Source organism: Macrobrachium nipponense, chromosome 26, assembly GCF_015104395.2.
Source record: "Macrobrachium nipponense isolate FS-2020 chromosome 26, ASM1510439v2, whole genome shotgun sequence".
Lineage (NCBI taxonomy): Eukaryota > Metazoa > Arthropoda > Malacostraca > Decapoda > Palaemonidae > Macrobrachium > Macrobrachium nipponense.
Genome location: NC_087215.1, coordinates 29212770 through 29225103, shown reverse-complemented (window position 1 = coordinate 29225103; position 12334 = coordinate 29212770). Strand labels below are relative to the sequence as shown.

At 39.0% G+C, this 12334-nt stretch overlaps 1 protein-coding gene across 6 annotated transcripts in view; it reads right to left on the bottom strand.

Annotated features, from left to right (window-relative positions):
* Positions 1 to 1988: 1988 nt before the first annotated feature.
* Positions 1989 to 12334, bottom strand: part of LOC135200114 (ubiquitin-conjugating enzyme E2 E1-like) — a 29605-nt gene continuing 19259 nt past the window's right edge. For all 6 annotated transcript variants that reach the window (XM_064228448.1, XM_064228451.1, XM_064228452.1 and 3 more), the window contains one exon: positions 1989 to 2171. In XM_064228448.1, the coding sequence (XP_064084518.1) occupies positions 2074 to 2171 (98 nt within the window). In that variant the 3' untranslated portion in view covers positions 1989 to 2073. The remainder of the gene's footprint in view (positions 2172 to 12334) is intronic.

Here is a 12334-nt window from a genome sequence, read left to right as displayed (position 1 = left end):
TTCAGTAATCTTCATCTTCAAAGAAAATTTATACAAGACTCCATGCAACAATGAGATTTCACTTCCTATGTGCAAGCTATGTAATAAAAGAATGAGTAAATGAAGACAAGTTAAAAGACACAATAACCATAATGAATCCATCCAATGAACTGGAAGAGATCCAATCCTCCTACTTCAAGCCAGAGGGCTATAAGAATGAGTGACGTACTTTTACACTGTTGTAATCAATCAAAACACTAGGGGCAAGAAAATGATCTGAAAGGGCAAGGAACACCGCTCAAGTTGGCATATTCCACAAGCACTTGGCAACTGTCTCTTAAAAGCAATTATTCGCTATAGAATACCAATAATCCTGGTCCAGCAACACTACATAACATTAACCACCCATCATTAGTAACGTCACAGATGTTAAATTAGTTCATTCTCTATCCAATACCAGTGCAGTTACTCAAAATCAAGAAACATAATTGCATCCAGGCAACGTAAGTAGGAATAAGACATACAAACAAATGATAAGAATACAAAAAATTACATCACAGAGAAGAGAGACAGAGTCATTGCTACACATCAACTCCATTCTCATTCCTAAAACAACCACCAAAATTCTAAAAACATTCTTGATGCAATGCAAACATACACTCTAACTAGTCATAAAAAATTGATCATGAACCACATAACAAGGAAGCAAACTCCTTCCATGGCTTACATCAACGACTATAACCAGTTAGTTTATCATACTAAGCCTGCGCATATCTGTCTGTCATTATTTAGCATATTCAATCACAGGAAGAACACACATTTCAGTATGAAAAATCATGAGGTATTTTTGCAAGACTGACAGAGCCAAGTACATCAAAAAGAGCAAGGCAGAAGGCTACTCTCCAGACAGTAAAATATCCAAATGATGGAAAACAAAGAAACCATTATGCAATAGATCCTGTATTCCATCTTGCAATAACATGCTTCTGTATCATCACAGCCCAAGATCCTTGTCAATTGCCTTGCAGTAGAGAAATAAACTTATCATCTACTAAAAGGAATAGGATACCCTAACTAAAATCTACATTGCGCTATCATCCATCAACAAGCACAAGCAGATGTAATTTAAATATCTTTGTCAGAAACGAGTAGCCAAGTTTGGGCAAAAAGAATAATATTAAACACAGAAATAAGAGGTACAATTGACATTCTTTTGGGTGGAATGACAACTGAAAAATGTTGAATCACTAGTGAAGCCATCACACCATGCCTGGTGGCCTGGACTTCAGCTTTGCACAAAATACCAATGACCAAAGTCAATATCATGAAACCACCTGACCCTAATGCAACTTAAAAGAACCATGAGTTGAAATCAAGTAACAACAAAATAACAGTGATACTGGGATACAAAAATCGGTTCAATATTTTTGGATTTAATCCTTTGCTTATCAAAAGGAAAAAATGGGAAGGGGGAGGGCTCTCTCTCCAATATCATATGCACAGACTGAAAAAAAAATACTTACATAAGAATTGCAAGTTCTCAAGTAGACTAGTAGCACTGTTATTATACAGACTCAAAAGCTATCTATCAGAGGCGAGATTATCGAGAAATCAGCCTATTCTTTTTTAATGCTTGTAAGAAATCCTGATGTCATTGGTGCAACGCTCATAGGTATAAAGTTGTGCAAAATATCACAAATAAAAAGGAAAAAAAAAATTAGTGAAAGTGAGTGGAACAGAAAAACTCAGGCAGGGAGTAAACATAAGGGAAAAACCAGTACATTTATCACCATACAGTACTTCTATACAGTAAACCTAAATGAAAAAAAAATGTATTCCTAAACTGTGTGAAAAGTACAAGAAAAAAATGAGGTAATGACAAAATGATGCTTACAAAACTTCTCCTGCAACATGACACAAAACATAAAAACCCTTATTTCTAGACTTAAAGCAAATCAAGACGACACAAGGCCGTCACCACAAACAGGAGGCGAATGATCCATCCTAAGAGGGGGGCAAACGTTTAATTCAAATAACTGCGATGGCATGATGCAGGAGACGCCTGATACCCTGTTGATGATGACAAGGATGTGATCACGTAGCGTAGCGTTTTGTCCAGAGACGGGCAATCCTATCATGTTCTTCCCTGTTCTGGAGGTACTGAGTTGCAATGCTCCCGACCAGAGGATCAGCTGAAAACCAGATGAGGAACTTTTAAAGGATTCTTCTTAGATAACTTCCCACAGTTATTTAAAATAAGTTCTTCTAAGGGAACTGTCCCCATTTACTTAAAATAAGATTCTTCTTGGGAAACTTATCCCTCCTACTTAAAATAGTAACCTCATGCATGACCACACCAGTGGCAATGTACAATAATAATAATAACAATAATAATAATGGATACACAGATGACATTGAATTACTAACTCAGGAAACAATGATGTCATAACTATATATGTAGTAGTATATATATATATATCACAATACTGGACAATGTAAATTAATGGTGATAGACCAAATTTTGTTAGTACTGCAATCTATTTTTCCTGGGTAAAAGAATTAGTCTTGTAAGTACAAGTGCATGTGGGAAATGGTAGGGAAATGGTAACTGAATACTGGTAACAACAAGGTTAACTGACAGTCAACAGGTGAGCAGGGGGGAGTTCCCCATTCACCTGCCTTGAACCAGTTCTATTTTCTTCAGCAACAGGGACTAAGCAGAATAGCCGAGGTGAGATTAAGGTAAAAGGCTCTGAAAAATGCACATTACCAAATTTCCCAGCATTGATGTTCTGACCTGGAAGACACTCAATTTTGAGAGACAAATTTTGAAATTTGAAAATCATTAAAAAAATAATTTGGCAACACTAACATGAATTGATTTTTTGTGGTTGTGTATGTGTGTATGTGCTGGGTGGGCCCATCGATCTTGATGTACTGAAGTAATGTAGCTTCAGGTGGTACGGTATATAGATCAACATAATCCTATCAGATCATTTATTTTAAAATATTGTTTTATGTTCTTCCAAATATGACAAATTTTTAACCAATTTGTAATTTTCATAACTAACAAACCTGAAGTCTTAACATTAGGATAATAATAGCGCCAAGCTGGAAACCGGTAGAATTAAAATTAAACTTGTGAGATCCGGGGACTATTGGCATCTATACCAGGTCACGGGGCATGTATTACCCAGAATGCCCTCAGCATCCCGTGACCGTTGCTTCTGCAACAATTTTTTTTAGATTTCAGACGAAAAATGTAAACACTACCATTGAAAATAATAGAAATATTGAATAACATTTTACAGCATAAGCTCCACTTTCTAAAACACATCACAAGTATGACATCCCATATAGCGCAAAATAAAAATAGTAACGAATTAAATCCACGCAATGTGGATATTAGTCATAATAGAAATATTTTAATCTTCTTGTTTCTGAATTTATTTTACACACTGTTACCACTTGCAAAAATACATCTCAAAAACGACATGTACACATTTGAATATGATATTCTTGCTACAGTAAGATTTACCAGTAATCCACTTTGAAAGTAAAATAACCAGTACACTTAGTTCTACATCGTACTCGACTTATATTGTTTTGTGGTTACGTCCTCACCGTTTCTCATAAATTTATTAAAAAATTATCTCTGTATACATATCCTTTAAAGAAAAAAAAACAGCGAGATATTGATAAAACATTATTTCACTTATATAATCCGCTTATACTATGCGCATTATTATACTGACCTAGTCAGTAAAAATATTGAAAATCCAAATTTCATAAGTAGGCAACAAAAAACCACCAGTAGCAAGTTCTCAGATGACAGAATCCCAGTTGCCTCTCTATCTTCCTACTGTATATCAGTACTGTAGTGTATATTCTTAAATAAAATATCAATTACTGTACCACAAACATTAAAACAAACCCAGGAAGTTCATTACAAGATCAAGTGAGTTCATGCATAAGTAGGTATGTGTTACCATATTTTTTTCTTAGTCTCATTTACTGTACCATATTTTCATTACAAGTTTGGTCGACTACAATTTTCACACACATTTTAACAGTACACAAGAGAATATTTTATCACAGTTGATGTTACATCTCTGATCACCATAAAAATATTTAAAATCTGAATGACATACGCAGGCAACACAAAACCCAAAATCTTACTTTCCTCCCAGCTACAGTTAAACGTCACCTGTCAAGTCTCATCCTCAGCTAGTTACAGTGCTCAGACTTCAATGCAAACACACACTCTCTCTCTCTCTCTCTCTCTCTCTCTCTCTCTCTCTCTCTCTCTCTCTCTCTCTCTCTCTCTCTCTCTCTCTCTCTCTCTCTCTCTCTCTCTCAAGACAAATAATTTATGAAAAACACAGCAAAATATAAATTAAACGTTATTTCACTTAATCCACACAAACTCCATTTATAATGTTTAGACTTTGATGTAAACACCTCAGCTCTCTCTCTCTCTCTCTGAGTATACATATCCTTTAATGGAAAACAGAAAAATATCAATAAAACACTATTAGACTTATAAAATCCATTTATACTTTGCTTAGACTTCGATGTTAACTCTCTCTCTCTCTCTCTCTCTCTCTCTCTCTCTCTCTCTCTCTCTCTCTCTCTCTCTCTCTCTCCAACCAAAGGTATGGAATTGTTTTTTTATTTACTGTACAGTAGTGTTGCATTTGGATGTCTGTGAAATACTCATGCTAATTAGTTAAGTTCCAATGAAAAGTTCGCACTGCTGGGAATTCACGCAACTTGAATTGCGTAAGATTGAGGTATTACTGTATACAGTTTGTGCAAAAGATAGGCGAAGTGAATCGAAAGGATAGGATGGGAATCTGGAGTAGCCTAGCAACTTGAAGCCTCCCACATCATAGGCCTGTTCATGCAAGAATGGGAAAGACTACTCTACTATAAAACTAACTATGAAATGATGCTGTCGTTTTGCAAGTAAATGACATCAGACATACTGGTACCTAGATACATAAAAGTAGATCTTGAATTCACTTGAGTTTCAACTACCATATCAACAACTCTACACTAAATCTAATACTTCATTTAGAAAAAAAGATACTTGTAAAGAAAATAGTGATTATTGATGCATTTACTTTTGTAATAAGCATTATTTCTAGTGAATGACCAAACATTGTTAATTGTAAGTAGATATGTATATGTATACAAGACGTATTTTTTAATTAAATCCTTTGATTTGTAGTCTCATTTTTTAACTATCCTCCTACAAAAGTAGAAATTAATATCGTAAAACTCTTCAAATCTGCATACAGTCTGATGGAAGTAAATTAGTTAAAACTGAAATTATCATGACACAGTTCTCATATAACAAATTCAGTACAACCATTTTTGGGGTTTTTTTAAACGTGTCTCATTGGAAATGAAGTACAAAACCAAAATTTAAGAAATTACCTATTGCAAAGGGTCTTTATACATAGGTAAGTAAATGATATACATTTTTTTGGATAAATATCACAAACATTTTGTCTAAATAACATAATTTCAAATACAAGGCTGAGTTACTTGGATATATACAATAAAACCTCCATGTAATGAATGACCTTGCACTGGAATTCACCTTGTAGCAACTTAACTGAGCACATTTAGTGAGCGCTCATTAGCTAAAAGCAAAAAATAATAGACAGGATTACCTTTTGAGTTTTGACACACCTCATGTATTCAGTTAAACACTGAGATGATGTTTTAGGATAGTATATTTAAAGTCAATTAATCTTCTTGAGCAAAACCAATCTTGGATTACATCTAGTATTTAAAAAAATAAATGAATATATAAATAAAAATTACAATTTTAAGTGGTAAATACAACCAGTGTAAAGGAAAATTTAGTAAACAATTAGACTTGCTAATTTTCATGTAAAAGTCTGACTTCACTTCCATTGACAATGATTACTCAGAGCCCACAAAATCCTTGCATAAATGAAAATATTGTGCAATAAATAAAATGGCAATTTGTTGAAAATTGCATTTTTCCTAACTATACAAACCTGAGGTCCTTTAACAATAGAAAGTAGCCAGCTGCCGCTAGCTACTTCCTATTGTTAAAGGACCGAGGGTTTGTATTCGTGTCGGAACAAAAAACATTTACTATCTGGTTTTCAACACTCAGTTGTAAGAAAAATGTCCATGTCAGTCAACAAGAGCTCTCTATTTACTATCCGTGTCTTCAACACTGTCAGTCATAAAAACAATGCCAATGCCAGTTGACGAGGGCTCTCTTCTGCCTGTTGAATAAATGTCAATATTTGACAACAATTGCTCACAGCTGTGTTTGTAAAGTAAACATTCACATCACTCAATGACCGTTTGCTACTACAGTGCAGGTACTAAATTCCATTGTCACTTGCCAGGGCCAAGCATAAAGGCTGTCTTCTTGGGTAGACATCTCATTGCTTTCCTCATTTACTATCCATTGAACTTTTGATGAGTATTTGTGTTTATTGTATGTTTGTTGACTTATTCCACTTTAACATCGAGATAAAAAAAAAAAAAAAAAAAAAAAAAAAAAAAAAAAAAAGAACAAAGCCAATGAGGGGTATGAAAGGTTATGTTGGCACTTTATGTTCCATGAAAGTACTGATTCTCATAATTGTTGTTTGAAAACATGAATGATGGCACTGTCTTTCATCTTTGAATTATGTATATGGCAGAAGCTTTTCATCATCTACCTGATCCAACCAGGAAAAGTCCTAGCAATGTATATTCAGTGTCCAACAATTTAGCTTTACTTGACAGCAAGTGAAGCTATAATCTCTTCTGTGTAATGATGGTCTCCATTGTCACATGCATTCATTTCAAGCAAAGAAATACAATCTTCTACTAAACATGAAAGATGTAAAGTGTTAACCTTTTAATTCTTTATGCCTAGTAAGGGTAAATTTCATTTAAAAAAAAATATAAATAAATAAATGTTAATGCCTTGTAAGGTTAACTTTCAGCCACTCAGAACACACTGTCTTGCTAGGGTACAGTGTTCAAGGTAGTTTTCACTTCAGTGTTTTTGATCATTTCTTCATTGCTTTACACATGACAGTGTAACAAGTTTTCAAATAAAAAAAAAAAAAAATGACATAAGAGAGCAAGAGAAGCACAAATTTTTTTTTTTTTTACACGAGTCCTATCTATGTTTCAGAAAGAGTTAACTAAAAAACTTTTCATACAACAATACATAATATCTGTACTACAGGCATACAGATTAATACAAGGTTACTGATGACGTTCTAATATTTAATCAAAACATATTACTTTTATTAATATTTGCAACAACTCACCAAAAGTACACAACACAAGACAGCTTGGAAGAAACGCCGGATGTGTTATTAGGTGAACCGAGATATCCCCCATGTATATCAAATTATCACATTAGCGCAGATGAATACTGAATGCCAACTCACTATCTCTCTCTCTCTCTCTCTCTCTCTGTATATCAAATTATCACATTAGTGCAGATGAATACTGAATGCCAACTCTCTCTCTCTCTCTCTCTCTCTCTCTCATAGTTGCTTCAATTAAATTGCCCAGCAGTTTCACAATTTATTTTTCACTCCTCACCCCTCCTCCCTGCCCAGGCTGAACTTGGACTTGAAGGGCACCAGAAGTGTCACTGTTCATCTCAGCAACCTTGGTAACTATGGATTGGACACTAACCCCCTTCCCAAAACCAACCCCTTTGGTGCTAGTGACGTTTTACCACAGTATTCTTTCCTAAATAGTAAGTAATATGTATACCAAGTAAGCCATATGTATACCACGTTTGGCTGAAGTTGCTTGATGTGTTTCAGAGTTACGTTGGAACGCGCACATACATACATCCATTTTATATATAATAACTTGATTAAGGGGTACTATGTTTTAGTACTTGCAACAAAATAATTTCAAGTACATAACAAGAAACACGAAAGTATATGAATCTTTAATTGTAAAAATAAAACCAAATTTGTAACTAATTTGTATTTTTCCATAACTAAACAAACCTGAGGTCTAACATTAGGATTTACTAGCGCCAAGCTGGAAACCGGTAGAATTAAAATTACACTTGTGAGATCCAGGACTAATGGCATCTATACCAGGTCACGGGGCATGTATACCCAGAATGCCCACGGCTACCTGTGACCCATCAGTTATATTTCTAACCCAGTTTAGACTGCTAGAGGGTGGTTCGAGGTGGGCCTTTAAAACTGTTAAAGGAACCTCAGGTTTTTTAGTTATTTATGAAAAAAATACAAATTAGTTGTACAAATTTGGTATTTGTTCATACACGAAACAAACCTTCGGTCTTAACATTAGGATAGACTTACTATTGGAGGGAGGTAAGTCTCTACAACTGACTGGAAGTTTGCCACCTTATCCATTTCCGAATATATAGGGAAATTCTAGAGAATGGACAATGAACCTAGGACCAAAGATATAAGCGGATCTATTGGTTTCCTCCACTGGGTGTAGATACCATTCTACTGTTTACTCTTGTCCCTTGCGACTGGATCGACCTTCACCCCTCTTTCCTTATTATCAGAGGGGTGTGTTGCTACTGAAAAGTATATCATCAGCTAAGATAGCTTCACAGTATGGCTGACCATCTCACCTGCATCTAGTCCGTTCCAGCACATGACGGTACTCTCCTTCATATTGCCCGTAGTTAAAGGAGTAGGAAGAAAGTAGTAAAGAAAAAAGACCAGTCATCCCATTCATTCTACTTTCATACCTTCATCTTAGACTAGACGCAAACTGACCCGCCAGGGGCACTGGATGAACTATATCACTTGTTGGGCCGCCACCACTGGACCCCAAGGAAAAGGTGTCCAAGGATCTATGGGCAACATCTTTCAAATAAAATGAGGTGAAAGTTGTTTGGCGCTTCCACACGCCAGCTTTCAGAATTTTATCCACAGACATGTTCTTCTTAAATGCTAGGGAAGCACTCACACCCCTGATGTCATGAGCTCTAGCTCTCACCTGGCTATCTGACCCTCTGTCTTCTGCAGTATCAGTTTCATGATTGTCTCCCTTAGCCAAAATGATATTGTATTCTTGGACACTTCCTTCTTGTTCCGTCCTGTACTTACGAACAACCTCTGGCACCCCGACCTGAGGTGCCTTGTTCTCTTTAAGTACTCCCTTAGTGCCCTGACGGGGCACAGGAGCATTTCAGCTTTGTCGTTGTCTACAAAGTCTGCCAGGAAGGTATGGTAAAGGAGTCGAATCTGCCGTCTACTATTGTTGGATTTTGGGTCTTTGCCACGAATTCTGGGACAAACTCACACACCATTGATCTCCAACCTCTCGAGTGCTTTATGAGATATGAGAGGCCATGTAGCTCCCCACCCTTTTGGTTGAAAAGCCAGGGCCAATAAGAAAGACTGTTGATCTTCAGGGTCAGGCTCCTATCCGTGGACTGCCTTAGTGGTTCGTAAGGGGGTTTTGTCAGACTACTCAGTACCTTGGTCAGATCCCAATCTGGGGTTTTTAGCTCCTTTGGTGGGCATGACTGTTCAAAGCTCCTCATCAGCATGGCCAACTCCCATGAAGAGATATGTCCACTCCTTTCATTCGTAAGACTGAGGCTAGAGCAGCCCTGTACCCCTTCACTGCAGATACAGACATATGTTTTTCTGTTCTGAGATATATCAGAAAGTCCGCTAACTGCTGAATAGTGGTACGAGTGGAGACACGTTCCCCCTACGACACCAATCACAGTATGCTGACCACTTCCCTTGGTATACTGTCGCAGATGATTTTCTGATATTACTGCCATCTGAGTTGCTCCCTTTCTGGGCGGAAAAACCCTCGCTCTCGGAGGAGATACTTGACAGTCTCCACCCGTGAAGCGATAGGGACTTCACCGACTGGTGGTACCTCTCCACGTGAGGCTGACACAGAAGGTTGCTCCATGGAGGTAACTCTCTTGGCACATCTACTAGGAGTTCCAGTAGGTCTGGAAACCACTCTGCTTTCGGCCATAACGGGGCTACCAGGGTCATCTTGAGGTTCTGAGACCGCATTACCCTGTTCAGAACCTGACGGATTAGACAAAATGGAGGAAATGCGTACAGTCCAGATTGTCCCAGGGGTGTTGTAGCGCATCTTCTGCTGCTGCCTCTGCGTCCGGGACTACTGAAGACAATACACTTCCAACTTTTTTGTTTGTACCTGGTTGCGAATAGGTCTATGATCGGTCCTTCCCACAACATGAGCATCCTGTCCACTACCTGTTGGTGTAGGGACCACTCCGTTCCCAGAATCTGATCCCTGCGGCTCAACTTGTCGGCCACTATGTTTCTTTTTCCCGGAATATACCTGGCCTTGATGTCTACCAGGTTCTCTATAGCCCACTGGTGAAGTTGAACTGTCATCACATGTAACTGCCGAGAAACTAGGCCTCCTTGCTTGTTTATATAAGCTACTACTGTGGTGTTGTCTGACATCAATACCACCGAGTGTCCCTTTACTCTCTCCCTGAATTCTTGTAGAGCCAGGAAAGCTGCTTTCAACTCCAGCACGTTTATATGGAGTTCTCTGTCCTTGCAACTCCATTTTGCTGACACCATCAACTCCTCCATATGGGCTCCCAGCCTTCTAGTGATGCATCGAGAACAGCAAGAGGTCTGGGGAGGATTGTTGAAGGGGGACACCCACTGTCAGATTGTCGTCGTCCACCCACCACAGCAAGTCTTTCCTCACTTCTGCCGACAAGGGAATTTGCTCGTACGGGTGATCTACTGTTGGTGACCAAACTCCTTCATCCTCCATTGTAGGGACCGAAGGTGTAGCCTTCCTTGTGGTACTAGCTTCTCCAGGGAGGTTAGGATTCCCAGCACCACCTGCCACTGTCTTGCTGGCTGTGTCTGCTTTCCCAGAAAGGCATTCACCACTTGTTTGCATTTCTGTACTCTTTGGTCTGTCGGGAATACTTTGGCTTGTGTTGTGTCTATCACCATCCCAGATATTCCAAACGTTGACTTGGATCCAGCTGCGACTTCTGCTGATTCACCACAATACCTAGGCTGTGACAAAGCTGCAGGAGGGTCGCCCTGTCCCTGAGTAATTTCTCCCTGGACTTTGCTATCACCAGCCAATCGTCCAGATATCTTATCAGCCTGATCCCCTGAGCGTGCGCCCATGCCGACACGAGGGTGAACACTCTTGTAAAAACTTGAGGAGACGTTGTCAATCCGAAGCACAGGACCTTGAACTCGAAAGCTTTCCCTGCAAGACTGAAGCGGAGAAATTTCCTTGAAGACTGATGGACTGGTATCTGAAAGTATGCGTCCTTTAGATCGACTGTCAGCATAAAGTCTCCGATTCTGACTGCTTGTAGAACCGTTTTCGGAGTTTCCATCTTGAAACTGGTTTTCCTTATAAACAGATTCAGCGTTGACAGGTCTATTACTGTCCTCCACTCTCCGTTGGATTTGGGTACCAGGAAAATCCTGCTGTAGAAGCCTTTTGTCGGACTGCATACTTGTTGCACAGCTCCTTTTTCCATCATCTTCTTCACTTCGTCCTGCAGAATAGTGGCCTTCTGAGATCTGTGGGCATAAGTGACGTGGGGTAATGGTTGATCTGTCAGGGGCGGGGTTACCTCGAACGGAATCAAATACCCGATCCTGAGAACATCCACCACCCACGCTCTGCCCCTAGTTCCTGCCACACCTTCCAGTGATTTGCCAGGCAACCCCCCACTGGTGTGGCCGAGTGATGGTAGGCGCCCATCCTATCTTCTTGAGCCTCTCCCCCTTCCCCTATTGCCCCTTCCTCTGTTATTTCTATTGTGAAAGGGCCGATGAGTTATCCTCTTTGGGGAAGAGGGTCTTGTGACTCTATTAGGGATGCTATGTCTCACTGGTTTCTTTCGAGGACATCTGCTGTTGTCTTCCCTCCAAAGGAATAGTTTGACTGTTAGAGGTTTTCCTAACTGCCTGTTGCACCAACCTATCGTTAGTGTCCATCCTTCTTCTATCTATCGCTTCTTCCAGTATGACCTCTGGCAACAGTAGTTGCGATTCCAAGATATCCCCATTCCTCATTGCTAACAGGGAATCCAAATCCACATTGCGGCTTAGTCTAGCCAATGCTGCATCTCTCCTCATTAGCAGGATATTTGCCCAAACATTGGCACTTACGTTTGTCAGGTACGCAATCGCCTTGGACCCTGACTGTAGTAATCTAATGAACAATGGTTCATCTACTACTTCCTTGTTGCTTCCGAGGATGCAATTTTCGCCACTGCTGTTGACCAAAGGTCTAACCAGGACGCAGCCTGAAAGACAGAAGAAGCTGTTGCTTCTAACGTGGCAGCCTCTTGGTACGT